General features: G+C 47.6%; 1 protein-coding gene across 3 annotated transcripts in view; it reads left to right on the forward strand.

Moving 5' to 3' along the window:
• PIGQ (phosphatidylinositol glycan anchor biosynthesis class Q) overlaps nt 1–18,481 on the forward strand; it is a 33,819-nt gene extending 15,338 nt beyond the window's left edge. Inside the window, exons 5-11 of one of the 3 annotated variants that reach the window (XM_079321098.1) lie at nt 2,594–2,720; nt 3,885–4,038; nt 6,589–6,700; nt 8,766–8,846; nt 9,810–9,924; nt 13,912–13,973; nt 18,209–18,481. In XM_079321098.1, coding sequence (XP_079177224.1) covers nt 2,594–2,720; nt 3,885–4,038; nt 6,589–6,700; nt 8,766–8,846; nt 9,810–9,924; nt 13,912–13,973; nt 18,209–18,361 — 804 coding nt within the window. In that variant the 3' untranslated portion in view covers nt 18,362–18,481. The remainder of the gene's footprint in view (nt 1–2,593; nt 2,721–3,884; nt 4,039–6,588; nt 6,701–8,765; nt 8,847–9,809; nt 9,925–13,911; nt 13,974–18,208) is intronic. The other 2 variants (XM_079321096.1, XM_079321097.1) reach the window with 2 other exon arrangements.

Consider the following 18,481-nt stretch of genomic DNA (forward strand, 5'->3'; position numbering starts at 1 on the left):
CTGCAGCAGGAGAATGGGACTCACAGTCACCTTTCCTGATTCTGCTTGTTATTGATCAGTCCTAAAATACCTGTCTGGAAAACAACCTGCAAGGTTATGCTTCAGTACCCTGTTTTGAGATGCCTTGCCCAGCTAAATAACAGCAAGGTAGGGCACCTTCCCAGGGCTACGTGCCCCTGCCAGGGTTTAGCAGCACCTCTGGGACTGGCAGCCTCCAGAAATACTCACTGCTAAAACCCAGCCTTGCTGAAGGACTGCTTTCAAACATTTAAATATTTCATTGAAATCCCCAAATGCTTTTTCTAAGTTACCAATCCAACACTTTAAATATTAAAACCAGTCTATTTATAAAGCAGCAAACACTTCTCAGCCACAGAGGTGAGCTCCATGGGATCCAATCAGTCCTGACTTGCAGTGAGACAGAGGGAAAAGGAAGGAAATAGAAAGACAAGCCTTTTGGAGAAGTTGAAAATGGACCCATTAGTTTTGCCCCAGCACTGAAAGTAAATGTATACAAACTCATTTTGCCAGGATCTGTTGGTTAATAAAGAAAATGGAATCATTCCTTGGAAATAATTTTTCCTTAGGGAAATTATACATGTGGATGATAAGGAAAGTAGGCTACAGTGCATCAGCTTTAGGGAGCCTGGCTTGGTGGTTCTACACGTGGGCAGTTTTCAGTGCCCTTCACTTGCATGGGCTGTAAGTGGGACTTTTTGAGAAAAGGAGGGCTTTTCCTCACAATCTCTGTCCATGTGGGACAGTGTAAGAGGCAACTTCTTCCAGGTATTTTCCCCACCTGCTTGCTGAAGGTTATCAGCTGCTTCAGTTCAGAGCTTGGTAACTGGAGCTCAGCAATGATTTCAGTTCAGGGAAGCAAAAAAGGTGGGAAGTTCTGAGGAGAAAAATCACTGAACTGCAAGGGGAGTGTGGAGAAATGTATTGTAGAGAGAAAATCCATAGATACCACCAACCTGGGCTGAAATCACCAGAAACTGTGAATCACAGCCCTCAGTGAAGGGTCTGGAGCACATGTGAGGTAGGGAGGAATAAGCCCAGAGCTGGGGTTTGGTTTGTTCTGCAGCTGTAAAGTGACAGCACATGGGGCTGGAGCATGTCCAGGGAAGGGAACAGAGCTGGGGAAGGGGCTGGAGCACCAGGAGAGGCTGAGGGAGCTGGGAAAGGGGCTCAGCCTGGAGATACCTGAAGAGGCTGCCTGGAACAGAGGCTAGACAGTGTTAAAGCAATAAAGGAGAGATTTATTTATAAGCCTTTAAAAGGATACACCTTGGGCAGCACTGGAGCCCAGCTGTGATCCCACCCAAGATGGACCCAAGACAGATGACTGGTCATGGGTTTTCACATATTTGGGTTAACTGTCCAGTTCTAGCTCCAGGTTCTGCAGTCCCACCCTCCCAGATTCTGTCCTCAATTCGCTGCTGTTTGCACCTTTTGGGCCTGAAGCTGCAGTGGTGTCCTTGGTTCTGGGGATGGAAAAGGATTGTTTTGTCTGACTGAACTTTCTAACACCTTATATGAAGTTGGGAGTCACACATCAATGCAGTACAGAATCTGAAAAATATGAAATCTTAAATTTAAGACATCACTGGAGAAAAGGAGTCTCAGGGGGGACCTTCTGGCTCTGCACAACTCCCTGACAGGAGGGGACAGCCAAGTAACAAAGGACAGGACAAGAGAAAGCAGCTTCAAGTTGCAGCAGGGGAGATTTAAATTGGATATTGGGAAAATTCCTTTATGAAGAGGGTGGTCAGGCATTGGGACAGGCTGCCCAGGTCAGGGGTGGAGTCACAGCAAGTGTTCAAAAAGCTGTGTGGATGTGGCACTTGGGGATGTATGTTATTGGTGCACCTGGCAGTATTAGGTTCATAGGAATTGATGATGTTAGAGGGCTTTTCCAACCATAATGATTTTCTGATTCAGTGGTGTTGGGAGGAGCTCCATTAGTGTTTTTCCTCAGTGATTCCAAGGCTGCTTTGTTGCTGGGATGTCATGAGTACCTGTCCATGAAGTCTGCAGAAAGTGATAGGCAAGATCAGGGCTATTGTTTGGCACACCACAAAGTATCAAGAGAGTTTTTGCATTAAATACATTTATAAATTGTGTTTTCTACCCTGCTCTTAACAAACACTGATTGTTTATAAAAACTATTAGTGCATCTTCCCCCCCGTTTAAAATCCTGACAGCCTTCCCCAAACTCAGCTCTGACTTTTCACCTGACTGTCCCCAGAAGTGGATTTGTGCACCAGCATTTGCCATCTATTTCCAGAACCCTCATTACCCCAGGAGATCCCACTGTGCAAGCCTTCCAGAGGTGGCCAGAGGTGACACAGTTCCATGCTCCCAGCACAGAGACCACTGTTCAAGTTCCTCTCAGCTGTTGTGTTTGATTCAGTAAGGAGTTAATAAAGGTGCATTTCTGATTTAGGTAGTTGTCTGTAAAGCAATTGTTTGGATTTTTTCCCATTGGTTTGAAGGTTGGGGTGGAATACTTGAGGGGGCAGCGGTTCCAGTGTACTGGTCCTGTTCAGTGTGATTGCAGTCTTTTCTCCCCTTGGCCTCCTTGTGTTTGCAGCACGTGGCTGAAGAGCTGCAGGAGCTGCTCCAGTGGCTGATGGGAGCACCAGCTGGGCTGAAAATGAACCGAGCCTTGGATCAAGTCTTGGGCCGCTTCTTCCTTTATCACATCCATCTTTGGATCAGTAAGTGAAATTGTTTAACTTTCCAACCTCCCTTTTCATCTCTCCCCTCTGAGTGTTTAATGTTTGCCTAGAGGTGAGTAATGAATCAAAATGCACTTCTGCAAGTACAGACTTGTCTGGGAATCTTCCTGCTGTGGGAACTGAAGCCAAAGTTGGATTCCCACACAAGGAATTCATGCATATTAAATAAAGTGCTGGTATTGATGCTCTGCATAAAGTGCAGATCCTGCTGGGGCTTAGTTCTTTGGTATCAGTGGTGGTGAGTGTCCAGGGAAGTCGCTGCTGTAAGGTCTTTTGCAGGGTTTTGTGGTCTTTGCCATGTGAGAGGTAACTCTTGGGATAGGGATGAGAAATGTGCAGGGATGCAAGTGCCAACCCTGTCCTATCACCAACTTCAGCTTAGTGCAATTTTATTATTTCAGGTTCTACCTTGAAATAACACATCCCTGTTATCCTTAATGGAGGAATACAGTCACGATGTACATGAACTCCATAGTTACTTTATATATTTACTTTGCTCACCAGTCAAGTATGGTCTTGTTTCTGTGACTTTGCCCCACTTTGGTGATGAAAGAGACTGTTTGACCACACTGCTTTATTTTACAAAAGGCATATGAGGTGGCTTTTGTGGGAAAAGCAGAAAAACAGGAATGGTTGCAGTAAAGGTTGATTGGTACAGTTAAAAATGTACTTAAGAACCTGGGCATAAATGTAAAAAATCAAATGTTGCATCCCTGGAAGCGTTCAAGGCCAGATTGGATAGGGATTGAAATAACCTGGTCTGGTGGAAGGTGTCCTGCCCTTGGCAGGGGGATGTCACTAAATGATCTTTAACGTGCCTTGAAACTCAAACCATGCCATGCTAATTCCATGAAATCCCATGTGGAGAAAGGTGACTGCTGTGTTCAGGCCATGCACACTCCTCCCCATGTTCCCAGTGTTCCCAGTGCTGCCCCACCTTAGGACAGAAACTTGTGCAGAAAGAGAGTTTTTGTTTGCCCTCCTAAAGAGACAGTGGCATCTAAAGGAGTTTCCCAGCTTCACTTCCATGTTTTTGTGGCTCTGATTTCTGGAGCAGTGTTATAGGGTGAGGGGAATCAGCCTTTTGATAGGGTCAAGAGGGAGATGTCCAGACAAGCACTGACCTTGTGCCATGTCCACCAGGCTACATTCACCTGCTGTCCCCCTTCATTGAGATGATCCTGTGGTACGTGGGGCTCTCTGCTTGCCTGGGCCTGACCGTGGCTCTCTGCATCCTTTCTGACATCATTGCACTCCTGACCTTCCACATCTACTGCTTCTATGTCTACGGGGCCAGGTGAGTCCCCTCCCTCCCTGGGCTGTGTTGGAAACCCCTCAGGCTGTGGTGAAGCATTCAGTCCTGGTGCAGTTCTCCTAAATTCACAGTTTAACTCAAATGAATTTCTTGCAGTCTTTTAAGCCTGTAGAAATGATGGCCATAGTAGTACAGGCAACCCATCTTTCATTTCTCCTGCAATTAGATATTTATCTGTCATGGTAGTGACCTGGAAAAAATGAAACTACACGACAGGCAGGAGGCAAGAAAGCAGCTCACTCCTTCCCTTTGATTCAGCCTCATAGTACTCTCCTCCACTGCACCCTGCTAGAGAGCTGGAGGGGAATAGGAGGAGAGGGGAACCCTAGTTTTGAAGAAGCTCCAAAACCCCTGTGTCTGCCCTGCTTCAGAGGTCCTTGCCTGCACTGTGGAGCACAGGTGGCAGGTTTGGGGTTACAGGGGGTCTGTGACACTATCCTGTTGTCATTGTCTGGAGGGTCCCGTGGCCTGAGAGATGGGCAGAGGCTCAGAATTAGTAGGGGGAGTGCAGGGGCACATCTGGGGCATGTTGGGGTTCCTGTGCAAGAGGTGCCCATCGCTGTGCTCTATTCCTTCTCTCCTCTAACACCAAGGAGTCCCACAGGCCACAGGATGTGCTTGCCAGGGAGATGGGATACACAATAAAGGTCCTTTTGCCTTATAAAGTACAGATTGGCCATCCTCCCTCCTCAGACTTTGCATAGCAAACAGCACAAGAAAGAGTAAAATCTTTAGATAAGGGTAGTTTAGGGAATGGTTGGAAATATTGAGACCTGATTTCTGAGCTGGGTCTGTTGTGAGCACAGATCTTACACCCAGAATCACTAATGTCAGGAGTGGGAGGTCTCTTCCCAACACCTCTAGTTACTGGTATTTCTGTGTTGGTCTGTGAGGAATGGCCTTGCTCATCCTAGTTGTGCAGAGTAGTAGTAGGAAGTAGGAAAAGCATTTTGTCAGCTGATTGCTCTTCCCTGTAGCTGCAGGGAGCCAGCCTACCTATCTTGTGTTTGTCAGAAGTACAGAGAGCTGTGTGCTGTCCCCATGGAGAGCCAGGAAGAGTCAGCAGTCACCCACAGCCTCCACAGCCCCTTGAATTCCTGCAGCTGGCAGGAGGAAGAATTTGCTAGTTTGGGTGCTGGTGAAGCCTGAGATCCCCTTCAGGAGCAAACCAGAGTGAAACGAGGGCAGGCATGTGTGTGCAGGCAGCAGGGCAGGTGGGGCAGGTGCCACTCCAGCAACACCCACTGGCTGTCATGTCAGGGGGTGCAGGGAGAGCATGGCCTTAGTCAGAGCCATGGGCAGGTGTGTGCCAGAGCCTGGAGGAGTTGTCCTGGGCTGCCTCCTGCCTAGGCATTAGTGCACCAAGCTGTGTCTGCCAGTCTGGAGGCACCCTGCCAATTCCTTGAAGCAGTTGGTGTTCTTCAAACCAGATTCTTCTCTTGGATGAGACTCCTTGCCTCTGCTTTCACATTGCTGCTGTGAAATCTGAGCAGCCTCCACACCTTAGCTGGCCTGGTTTGCCAGTCTGGCTTTTGTAGCTCTGTTGTGCCCCACGCATTGGTTGTGTCCCCTTCCTTTACATCCCTGTATGCTGGCAGTACCCAGGGCACTTTGTGCCTCCTCTCTATCCCAAGAGCTCTTTCTTCCTTGATGTTATTCCATTAAGAGATGTCTGTTTCCTACTCTTTGTCACCCCAAGTTTCCCTCACTGTTGTAATTTTTCTGTGACGGAAGTAGCTCCAAGTCTCATAGCACCAAGTTCTGAAAGCCTAAGGAAGGGGTGCAGTAGGGGGCCACAAGGCGTTTCTCTGGTCTCTTCCCACTCTTAAGGATTTTTAGAGCTGTGGGTTACTAGAGGAGCTGCAGGGGCTTCACTTCTCTCCCTTTTGTCTCTGCTGCAGAGGCTCAATTGCATTGCATTAGCTCAGGTGTGGGGGTAAGACCTTGGCCAGCCCTGTCTGAAAGGGTGTGAAGGCAGGGAAAGGGACAGATCTGAACTGAGGAGACACAGGTGAGCCTGGGGAAATAGGATTGCTGGTTCTTTTCATAGAATCATGGAATGGTTTGGGTTGGAAGGGGCCTTAAAGCCCATCTCATTCCAACCCTCTGCCATGGGTAGGGATACCTTCCCCTATCCCAGGCTGCTCCAAGTTCCATCCAGCCTGGGCTTGGACACTGTCAGGGATCCAGGGGCAGCCACAGCTTCTCTGGGCACCCTGTGCCAGGGCCTCAGCACCCTTTTGCTGCAGGGAAGATGCTGCCATGAGGCTGGTGATTGCTGCAGCTCCAGGGCATGGCCTGGCCATTGGCCTCCAGTGGCCCAGAGCTGGCTGCAGCAGCCCCCATGCCAGGGGCCAGCCCAGACAGAGCTGACTGAGCTCTGAGACTTTTTCTGCATCATTGCCAGTGGATTTCTTCTGGCAGCCAGAGCTCTGCAGGTGGGTGAGTGGGCGTGGGGCTGTGCTGGTGACAGCTGGGTGGTGCTGGAGCTGGGAGCTGCCAGCTGTGCTGCAGAGTCTTGTCTTTGCTCAGGCTCTACTGCCTGAAGATCTACGGCCTGTCCTCCCTGTGGCGCCTGTTCCGGGGCAAGAAGTGGAACGTGCTGCGGCAGCGGGTGGATTCCTGCTCCTATGACCTGGACCAGGTAGTGCCACAGCCCCAGGGTGTCCCTTGCTGATGCCCTCCCCTCCTGCTGTCTGCTGCTGGGAGCACAGACACAGGAGCCTTTGTGGTGCCCACAACAGGGACACGGAGCCCATGGCTCTTCTGCTGCCTTACAGCACTGCTTGACTGCCCTGCAGCACCCCTTCATCGCCCTGCACTCCTTCCCTGCCCTCCAACATCCCTTCCTTTCCCTGCAGCACCTCTTCCCTGCTCTGTTCCCTTTCCTTGCACCCTTTCCCTACCCTACCCCCTATCCCTACTCTCCAGCTTCCTTTCCCTTTCCCTTTCCCTTTCCCTTTCCCTTTCCCTTTCCCTTTCCCTTTCCCTTTCCCTTTCCCTTTCCCTTTCCATTTCCATTTCCTTTTCCCTTCCCCTCTCCCTGCCCTCCAGCACCCCCTCCCTTGCTCAGAGGGCCAAATTCTGGCCAGTGCATAGTTGGCCTGAGCACCTGCCAGGCACCCAGCGAGCTGTGGTGGGTGCTGCAGATGCTGGCAGCTCTGGGAGCCTGGAGTGGGAATGGGGGAGGGATGGAGGCAGTTGGAAATGTGGTGCCCAGCAGTGTTGCCACAGTAACAGCCGTGGCAGCGTTTCTATTAAAAGGCCCCGTTTCATTCACGTTGTGCTGGAGCCTGGCCCACACACTCAGGCAGAGGCAGTATTTTGTGAAATGCTAGAAGCTCTTTCTAATTTCTGAAATGCCATGCAAAAGTCCAGCAGAGCCTAAACTGCTCCAGGCCAGCAGCTGCAAACATCACTGAAATAATACAATAATATTTGGAAACTTGCAGGATCAACACCTCTCTCTATTGCAACAGATAACCCTGAGCTTTTGCAGCACAGCTGAGAGCTGGCTTTCTGTTTCTTTGGTGATTAAAAGCCTCCGTGCCAGGTTTGCATCAGGGCTCACACCCTGTGGACTTTGAGGAGAATTGGTTTGGCACTTCAGGCTCCATCCTGCTGCTCTGGAGACCAGTGGGAATTGTGTCACTGGCTGGGTAGGAAGGGACATTCAAAGCAGACCTTAAAAGACTTTTGGAGGTTTGAATAACTGCAGTGGAGTGACAGGAGAAGGGAGAAACAACTGCTGTGAGGAGAATGGGTTGGGTTGTGATCTATTCCTGGTTACATCCCTAAAGCTGCAATGCTGATCCACCTCTGTGCCGTGGATGCTGGGTTGTTTTCTTTCAGGATATCCTGCAGCCATGGTCCCTTTCTGCAGAGGCTGCAGTGCCCTATGCTCCTGTGGCCTCTCTATTCTGGAAGTGGTTACTGGAAACAGAAGAGTCACGTCCCTGTTTGGTATAAATCTGAATTTCTCCCACTTGGGATTTTTTAGACCTATACCAATTGGGCTGGCCCAGAATAAAAATAACTTTTTCTGTGGGCAGTGGAGCTAATGACACCTGCTTCCTTAGGGATTTTTCTCCTTCATCCTCTAAATATTGCTCCCCAACTCCAGCTTCTTTGTTTCTCCCACCTTCCCAATGAGCAAGAGGCTGAATTCCAGCTCAGCTGGTTGCTGCCTTGGGGAATGTTTATCACCCAAATTCTGTCAAGTTTGCACCAAGTGCCTATACTGCTAAAACAAGGAGGAACAAAAGTACTTCTCAATTCTTTCCAGAATTCCCATTCAAATTACCACTTCTTCATTCTTTTCCACATTTTGCTGGTAAAATCTTATCAATGGCTCTAAAACTTTTGGGGAGGGAGTGGAAAAAATGCAAGATCATGTAAGTCTTGTTTCCTAAGGAAGCCAGCCTGAAATGGGAAATATTGAATGTTGTCTATAAAGGAAAATTGCTGCCAGGATCCAGCTTTTATTTATCTTTCCAAATGTACTCCTGTAATAAGGAGTTTTGAAGAAGGCCCAGGGAGAGGAGAAATACTGAAAATATCCAAGGTAACTGCATTATTCACATAGGCAAGATAAAAACATATTAAGGAGTCCTGCAAACTTGCATTGCCTCAGAGTCTCCTGGTTTTTATTGCTAATGTATTTTATTTTGCCATTGCTCTGCTCATGACTGTGTTTCCTTTTTCCGTAGTTGTTTATTGGCACTTTGCTCTTCACAATCCTGCTGTTCCTCCTGCCTACAACTGCACTGTATTATTTGGTGTTCACCCTGGTAAGATTTAACCCTTGAAACAAGTCAAACATTCTTTTCTGAGGTAGCAAAAAAAGGCTTCCTTGACATTTATGGTCATCCATGGAGAAAACAAAAATGTGGGTGTCTTAGGAAGGATTCTCACACAGCTCATGTTTGTGTTTATTTCCAGGGGGAGTTCTCAGCAAATCCTGGCTGACAGGACAAACTGTTTTCCTCTCTTTCTCTCAGAAGTTGTTTTTTATGTTTCCATCCACTTCTGTGGTGATGTCCTCTCTAGACTGATCCAGAATTTTTATTTTTTTTCAGGGAATTAATTTGCTGTATTAAATGTTTTCAGCCATTTTCCTCAGAGGCTTGAACTTCTTTATTTTTCTTTTCTTCCCCCAATATGACCAGTCCTCTCCATGATCTGCCTGGAGCCAAATTTTCCACAGGCAGTGGCCATCACATGCTTTCAACATATTTTTTGATCCCTCTCTTTTCAGATGAGCTTGGCAGCAGAAAATAACTGCAGTGTGACAAAAGGAGGTGCTTTATTCAGGGACAGAAAACACAGAGCAGGAAGCTCATTTCTGCCTGCTCTGCTCTTGCTTAAACTCTACGTTTCTTCAGGCTGCAATGAGCTGCTGCAGCTCACTGTTGGAGAGGAAAATTTACATTCACTGGTGTACAATGATGGAGTTGACTCAAAGTGGGAGAATTTGGGCTTCTTTTTCAACTGTGGCTGTTGAAAGTGGAATAGTTATGTCCTTGCTGGTCACAGCAGTTCCAGCTGTGGGAGCTTCATTCCAGTTACCCCTCAAACCCAGATTGCTGAGGACCCTCACAAAGGGTCTGGATGCTCAGCACTTCCAGACATCACACCCACTTTGGGAGGCTTTAACTTAGCACACAGCAGTGTTAGATCCCAGCTCAGCTCAGGAATTGACAAGTGTTTAATCTCCTGTTTGCTGAGATGTTCTGTTGAACTGGTTTTTGTAGCTGCGGTTGCTGGTGGTGGTTGTGCAGGGCCTCATACACTTGCTGGTGGACCTGATTGACTCCCTGCCTCTTTATTCCCTCATCCTTCGCCTCTGCAGATCCTACAGGCTCGCAGGTGAGTCCCTCAGCTCTGCCCCTGCAGCACTTCAAGCTTTTTGCAGTATGTGCTTGATTTTGGTGCACTGGGTCACTCCTGAGTTGAGGATGCAGTGGGGGGTGGAAGAACCCGAGGCTCAAGTTGTGCAGGTGTCCCTTCTGTGAACCAGTTCCTACAAGGAGCAGGATGAGGATGGAAAGAAATCTGAACCTGAAGCAGAGTCAGGAGTACCTTTAGAAAGCCCTTGGCCACTAAAAAATGGCATCCAAACAAGCACCATATAAATGAGGTCACTTTTATTCCAGTTCTAGACTACCAGGTCAGGTAAAACTTCTGTGAGTCAAACATGGTGTGGAGCTGTGCCAGGGGAGGTTTAGGTTGGAATTCAGGAAAGGTTCTTCCCCCAGAGGTGCTGGCACTGCCCAGGCTCCCCGGGGAATGGACATGGCCCCAAGGCTGCCAGAGCTCCAGGAGTGTTTGGGCAGCACTCTCAGGGATTGTTGGGGTGTCTGTGCAGGGCCAGGAGCTGGACTGGATGATATTTTCCTTTCCAAATCAGGATTTACATGATTCTGTGAAACAAGCTCATAACTTCGGGTGTTTGGGCTCTGAAACCAGCCAAATCACAAAAATACTTGGAATATCAGCTGTTCCAAAGGGTTGGATCTACAGAGCTTACAAATCAATGGAGCTCTTTCAGTTCTATGCTGACTTTGACTGACTGAAGCCCTGACCTGAGGTATTTGGATGAATTTCAAAGCTCTGGGCAGAGTTCAGATAATTGTTCCCTTTTCGAGACTAATCTGTCACCATTTTGAAACCAGTCATTGTTTTTCTACTTTGGGTAACCATAAACCAGGGCTGGCACCAGAGTAAGGACTCATTTTGGAATGCTTTTGACTGTCCACAGCTATGGTTGATCTAGTTACAGTCAAGCACATCTAAATTATTATCTCCCATCCTTTTAAAGAGCATGCAGCAGGAATTTAGCATAGAAGAAAGTGCTTGATCATCAGTAAACCAAGGCCAGTCATCAAAGGCAGAGGAAGCTCGAGGCAACCTCAGCAGCTTTGTCTGCTGGAGAGCTGCCAGGTTCACTTTTGGGAAGGTAGATCTGAGCTGTGTAACCAACTCTGTTGCTTTTCCATGGGAGCCTTCAGCAGGTTCATACGAATTTCCTGGCAGAAATATCTTATATCCTTCAGGGCAGTCTTTGGAGAACAGGAGATGCTGCTGAAGAAAACTGACCCAGTAATGAGCAGGATGTAGGGCAGGAGGAAATCTTGGTGCCACTGGGAGGTGTAAGACCATGAATTCCTTTAGGTTATGTAAGGACACAGGTTATTCCTCCTCATTCCTGTTCAGCCAGGTCTCTGCTGCAGCAAACAAGCCCCCACCCAAACAGGGGATTGACTTCTCAGCTGAGTTCCTGGACTGGCACTGCAGTGCCCTGGTGCCTGTGAGAGGAAGAGGCATCTCTGAGCATTTCTGCAGCCTGTGTTCCTGCCCCAGCACAAAACTGTGGCATGACAACAGGAGCAGATGGAGTAATTGAATCCAATTCAAGGACTTCAGAGAGTACACATCACATGATGCTCTCACTGCTGAGCTGCTGCCTCCCTTGTCAGACTCACAACTTCGAGAAGACATGCTCTGGCAGGTGTTAGGGCAGCTGGTTTTACAGCATCACCAAGATGGTTCTACTAGCATGAATGGGTAGTTTTTGCTGGTAGGAAGGAGACTGAGTTCAATTCAGTTCAGCTGTGGTATGTGGCCTCCAAGTTCTTTGACTCAGTGTCTGAATTGACAAAATACTCCACTGATGAAGCCCAGTCCAGGGGTAGGTGAATGATCCATCCACACACCTGAAACTAAATGCATTTTTTCTTTACACATCCAAAGTGAAATATTTATGACTTCAAAAAGCCTTTTTTTATCTAGATCACAGCTGATGTCCTCTGTGCAAGAGTTGTGTGCACCCAGTGCCAGCTCAAGGGGTGCCACCTTGGTTGGGATGTGGTTTCACAGCATGAAGAAAGGAACAGCAAGGGTTTCAGGGCTCTCAGACTGCCCACACTAAAGGTTACCAGCATTGTTTGATTGTGAACAGGCCAGCTCGTTTTTCCTGTACTTCTCTTTCCCAATATTCACAGTGGAAATGTTGGGGCAGGTTTTGTCATAGTTCTGTAGGACCTGCCACAGTTGTTGGAGTACAAACCAGCAGTGCCCTCACTTGAGTGTGCTGTCATGTGAAAAAAAAGCAAGTTCATGTCCTGACCTCTCCTGTGCCATTGTTGGTGCCTTGTAGGAGAAGCAGACTCCTGAGCTCTGGAGTTGGCTGGAAGTCACAGAATGGTTCAGGGTTCTTCTGTGCTGGAGTGATCTGCAGGAGCCTGAGCCTTCCTGCTCTTCCTGTGAGAAGGGAACTGCTCAGAGTCCTGAGCACTGCAGTCATCTGCAGGCCATTCTAAAATGAATTTGCAGCCTTTTTGTCCTCCTATTTTCTTGAGCAATTAAATAATCTAGTTAAGAAAGTGTTGGCTTGCAGCTTTAGAAGGGAGGTGTGTGGCCAGGACCTACAGAAGCAGCATTTGCTGGGATAATGGACTGTTCCTGAGGTGAGGCTCCAGAGTGCTCAACCACATATCTGAACCTTCAATGCCTGCTTGTTTCTGTCTCTCTTTGACAAAGTCTGCCACAAAAGTAGTTCCTGGAATGCCTTAGACACTTCCTCATAGCCAAAGCTCTGTGAATCATGTTGAGCACTTTGGTCATCCAGCACATTTACTTGTTGAGGCCCAGGGTACTCAAACATCAATTCCAAGCCACTGAGGAAGCACCTCCATCAATATAATCCAGCAAAATGCAGATAAATTCCTCCTGCCCAGGACAGAAAAAGGTTTATGATTTGGGGAGAGAGTTTAAACAAGAGCTGTGTGCTAGAGAGAAGTGTTCTATCCCAGGAGTGACTTGTGTGATTTTAATTAATTCAAAGCTTGAGGAAAAAGAAAAAACATTTTGGTTTTTCAGTGTGCAAGAATCACAGAGATACTGCAGCAGTGGCACTTACACTTACAATGGTGAAGAGTTTTATTTCTGTTTGTGCTCCTGTCAGTGTTTGATCTGTGCCTTAGTCTTCCTTCTCTCATCTTCTTACCTGCAGGAAAGATTAACAGGGCATTCTTGGCTAGAACAGGTTTGCAGAGATGGATTGGTGGTTTTATTTCTGTGAAGTAATTTGACATCTTTGTAAGAAAACTGCCTCTCTGGTCCAAGCTGTTACCTTTGAAACATTATATTAAATCTGTGTGTGCACTGTGTCACCCTTGGAATCCAAAATCTTTCCTATTTATCATTACAGTATTGGCAATGAGGCAAATCCAAGAGTAAATAAGAATGTGGCAGGTTTGATGGGATCAGCCTGTTAAAAACATGTGGATGCTGGCATTAATGGGCAGGGATTGCTTTGAAATGTTTTAATGCCTCCAGGTCAGCCGCTTCCCTCCCTCAGCCTGAAAGCAGGACAGATTTGCACATGTGTCCACAAATTAAAGGCTATGCCTGCTGCTAACATGGAGTTCCCATTCTGATGGAAGTTTGGGAAAAGTGGAAGGTTTTTCCAGTCCCTCTGTCATCCTCAGATCTGGCTGGTTGAATTCTAGGCTTTGTGTTTGCTCTAGGACTGAGTTTTCAAGCTGGATGTGAGGAGTTACTTTTAATGGAGCTATGTCATTAGGCTTAAAGCATTGTAGAGATAATGCATGCTCCCTTTTGAAAATGGGGAATGTTCCCAAATCCAGAAAGGTTGAAGACAATTTCTAGGGAATCAGGGCTCAGCCAACAGCACTGGGCAGCAAATGCATGGTCTGTGCTCCAGGCATGGAATCATGGAATATACTGAGTGGGAAAGGACCACAGGGACCATGGAGTCCAACTCCTGGCCCTGCACAGGATAGTCCAACAATCCCACCATGTGTTTGCTTTCCTTGTTTTGTGTCTTTGCAGCTGGAGTGAAGTTCAGAGTCCTTGAGCAGCAGGATGGAAAACCTCTGAGGCTCCTTATGCAGGTAAGGCCCCCGTGCCTCCCATGACAGTTCCTTTCCCCACAGTGACCCCAATCCATCTGTGCTGCTCCCACTGAAGGGCTCCACTTCAAAATTATCAGCTGTAAAATGCTGAAACAAGGGAAATAATCTCACATTGCTATGGCTGGCTGCTGCTTTCTGTGCTTTTTGATGCTCTTCTTGTGTCATGTGTTTGGAGAAATGCAGTGCCCTGGATGGTGTGAAGGGAAATGTGGAAGAAGGGGAGATAGGAGGAACACAGAGCTGTTTTTCTTCTGGGATTTCTTTTGGCTCATGCCATTATCACCTCCTGGCTCTATGCATCTTCATGTGACAATTGCTGAACACTGGGAGAAGCAAAAGAAGGCAGTTAAACCATCCAGAATGAAACAGCAGGAAGAGCTCTTCCCCTCCAGAGTGCTGGAAAGTCTTGGCTGCTCCATGAGGCCAGCAGAACAAGAGCCTGAGCAAGATGAGAGAGGAAAGGGCCTCCTGCTTTTCTCTTGAGTTGCCCTGGTGAGGGGCATGGGCAAAGCTTTCCTGTGCTTTGTAACCCCCCATTCCCACGCTCTGGCATCAAAGATTCTAAAGGAAATTATCCTCTGAAAAGAAATGAGGTGTTGGCAGCAGGGAAGTTCTCCTCACACTTTCAGGAGTGAAATTTCCATCTTCTGACCCAGCAGGAGCACAGCCATGTTCCAGGGCAGCTTTTCTTGCTCTCTGCATCCTAAAGAGGAGAGGCTGCCAGTAGTGTATAAGACTTATAAAAGCACTTGGACACTGGGGGAGTGTGTGGGAAGGATTTAACTGCAGCTTCTCAGCCCTTTTGTTTTTTCCATCACCAGTCCCACCCTATTTCAGCAGAAGTCAAACCAGCAGGGAACCAGCAAACCAGCTAGTAGCAATTCCAGAGGGAATACCTTCTGCAGATGTCTTCTAGGGCAAAACTAGCATTCTTTAAACAAGCTGTCTTCCCAGCTCCTGCCTTTCAGTAGGATAGTGGTGTTAGAACCAAAATCTGCCATCTTCTGTGGCCAGGAGATTCCAGGAAATGGAAACCTGACAGCAAAAACAAGGCACAGGAGCTGCTGAGCAGTGTGTTTGAGAGATGAGGTGGATGGAGGGAAAAGACCACGACAAAGAGCAGAGGCAGTGAGTCATATGACTGTGATGAATTTTCCTTGGATCACTGCAGGAAGATCCATTTCTATCTGGAATATATAGTACAAGTCATCACCTCAAGAGGTGGAAGTGTTGCAGTAGATGTCTGTCCCAGCCTTCTGTTCCAATAATAAAAGTCAGAAAAAGGGACTTTTTTTCCTTTCTTTGTGCTGGTGGAAATGAAAAATGGGCTTGTGTCAGAAATCCTGCTGAATATCCCACTTTCTGATAGGCCTTTGGAGAGGGTAATCTAGAAAACCCTTTTTAAAGTGAAATTCTTATTTATTGTACATGGTGATGTGCCTTGAGAACCTGCAGTGGCTTTGCCCCCTCTCTGTGTGGGAGCCCTCTTGGAGCAGTGCCTGGTGGAGGTCAGGCTGGATGCTTGGACCTACACCCAGAATAATTGCAGCTGTAGATGATAGTCTGAGCTGTCCTGTGGGGCACTGGTAATGGATTAGAAATCAATAATGCTGGCTTTGAGCATTCCAAACCAGCTCCTGGTTCAGATAAGGGATTATTTTTGATTTTCTATGATAGTGTCTCTGGAATGCAAAGTTCAGACCCTGGAGGGGGGCAGATGATGGGAGATGATATTTTCATTCCAAATGTTACTTAATATTCTTCAGGAAGTCTTACATAGGTCAGTGTTTTCATTAGTGTTTAAAGTAATTTCTGTTGCTGCACAAGAAGAAATATTTCTGACAGTGTGGCTCAACTGAACCAATAGCCCAGGGAGAAAACTGGCTTTAAGCTGAAGGAGGGCAGGTCTGGAGAAAAAATTTGGAAAAAATTCTTCCCTCTGAAGGTGGGCAGGCCCTGGCACAGAGTGCCCAGAGAAGCTGTGGCTGCCCCTGGATCCCTGGCAGTGCCCAGGGCCAGGTTGGAACAGCCTGGGATAGGGGAAGGTGTCCCTGCCCATGGCAGGGCTGGAATGAGATGGGCTTTAAGGTTCCTTCCAACCCAAAGAATCTGAGATTCTGGGATTCTAGGACATGATGAGTTTGATCCATTCATGTACCTTCTGCTGAGAGTCTCATCTTCTCCAGCAATTGCATTGGAAAGGGTTAAACAAGAGAGGAAAGGAAAAGGGAACAGCTCCATTAGGATGGACATTCTGGCAGGGTTTTTTATAGCTTTGACCTACAGAACTTTCATAAGGGGAACAAATATTGCCTCTTCACTAATAATGAGTTTTGCCTGCTTGCTTCCATTTGTAACAGGGGAGGCAGGGATGTGAATTGCTCTGGGTATAAGCAGCCCAGCTTATTGCAGTGGCCAGTGTTACCCCTGGCTATCAGCACACTCTGCCCAGGGATGCTTCTCAACAAGAAATGTGTGCAGACCCAACCCACAGCTGATAGTCAAAGGTGCACACACTGTGTCTGTCCATGTAGAGCAGCAGTTCCTGTCCTCCCCCAGCACATTTGCACTTAAGACACTCTGCTTTGCCTACAGCTGAGGAAATGGGCAGAAATAGATTTTACAGCTGTTAGTGCTGGGGACAGGTTTCTTCGGCCTTTTCTTTTTTTCCCTATTTATTATTTTCTTACAATTTTTCCTGCAAGCATGTGCCCTAGCCTTTTTCCTAAACTTCCTATGGATGCTTCTGTGTACAGGCATTTTCCCCTTCTGCTTGAGCAATCTGATACTTTGAAATTAATTTGACAAAGATCTCCAGGATTAATTCTAATGAACTCTTAGCTCAGCACCACTTTCCAAGAGCTCCATCTCTGTAGGCACTGGGGGTTCATCCCTCACCACTCCATGAGCTCCAGGCAGTTAAAGCAAGCTGGTGGCACAGGCAAACTCCCAGAAACTCAAATGCTTTTTCAGCTTTGACCAAGTAGTGACTCTGTGCATGAGTTTTGCTGTCTCTCTTTCCTTTTGTGGCTGGATTCTGTGCTGTGAATTACAGTTTTCTTTCCTAGAGCTGCTTGGTTGGTTCCAGCAGAGCTGAACCCTTTTACTAGAGAGAGATGTCCTTCCATTTCTCTCCACTGGCCAAGCTTTCCCTGCCTGTGTAAGCCCCCATCCCTGGGCATCTCTCATGGTCTGTGCTCTGAGCCACATCATTTCTCTGCCACCTTTTTGGTCCTTTGGAGACTGTGCTATGCATCCTTTTCATGCATCATGTCTTGCCCACACCGGATCAATCCTGTGGACTTCACCTGTCTCCCTGTCCTGAGTGCTTCACTGGGATGGTATTTCCAAGGTCTGACATGTTCTGTCACCCTTTGTACAGTTAATGTGTCTGTTCACATCCCTGTCTTCAAAAGGTCAATGCAGCAACTGGGGACCACAGTCAGATTTTTTCTAGGCACAGACTTGGGGTGGTGGTTGAAGTCAAATTAAAAAAGATTAACTCAGCCCAAGGAGACTTAATTGAAAACGGTAATGAGGAGCTCTGTGGTGTGATCCTGTCATGCTGGGACTTGGTTCCACTGGGTGGTTTCAGGTGACACCAGGTTTAACATAACACACAGCTGTGAGCTGAGGGCTTGTAACAGGTACAGCTAAACTGGTCTATTCCAGAGGAGCTCCTGGAGTCCCAGTGCATCCCTAGTGCAGTACTAGATGGAGGTTTAAATTAGATATTAGGAAACTTCTTCATTGGAAGGGTGGTGAGATGCTGGCACAGCTGCCTAGGGCAGTGGTGGAGTCACCATCCCTGGAGATGCTCAAAAGCTCTGTGGTTGTGGCATTTGGGGACATGGGTTAGTGGTGGCTTTGGAAGTGCTGGGTTAAGGTTGGACTCGATGATCTTAAAGGTCTTTTCCAAATGAGAGAATTCCATGACTCTGAGATTCTGTTGCTGTCTGCTGTCTCTCCAGCCACTGTCCCCTCCACTCTGGTGTGTAACACGTGCCCCTCTCATTCCCCCAGCTCTCGTGCTGCTGCTTGTCTGCTGCTCTGCTTGGCAATGATTCTGGTAACACCCCTTGCCAAGCTCAATTTGTTAATGTTGGGGGATGCTGGAGAAGGATAGGCAGCCTTGGCAAGCCAGGGAGGGATTCTGATGCTGTGAGGAGCAGGACTGATGCTTCCCTTGCTGCTGTCCCTCCTTCTCCACACAGATCAACCCCCTCTCCTACGGAGGTGTGGTCCAGACCTACAGACTGCCCACCTACAGCTGCTATCCCAGGGACTCCTGGGCATCTCTCTGCAAGAAACTGTTCCTTGGGGAGCTCATTTACCCTTGGAAACACAAAGGAGACAAGCAGAACTAAATACAGTGGAAGAACTTAGGAACTTGACCTGGAAAACATGCCGACTCCTAATGCTTTGGGACCAAAGGCTGCTCAGAGCCAGCAACTGCTCCATCTCTTTAAATAGATTTTCATAACATA

The sequence above is a fragment of the Erithacus rubecula genome (genome assembly GCF_903797595.1).
Source record: "Erithacus rubecula genome assembly, chromosome: 17".
Lineage (NCBI taxonomy): Eukaryota > Metazoa > Chordata > Aves > Passeriformes > Muscicapidae > Erithacus > Erithacus rubecula.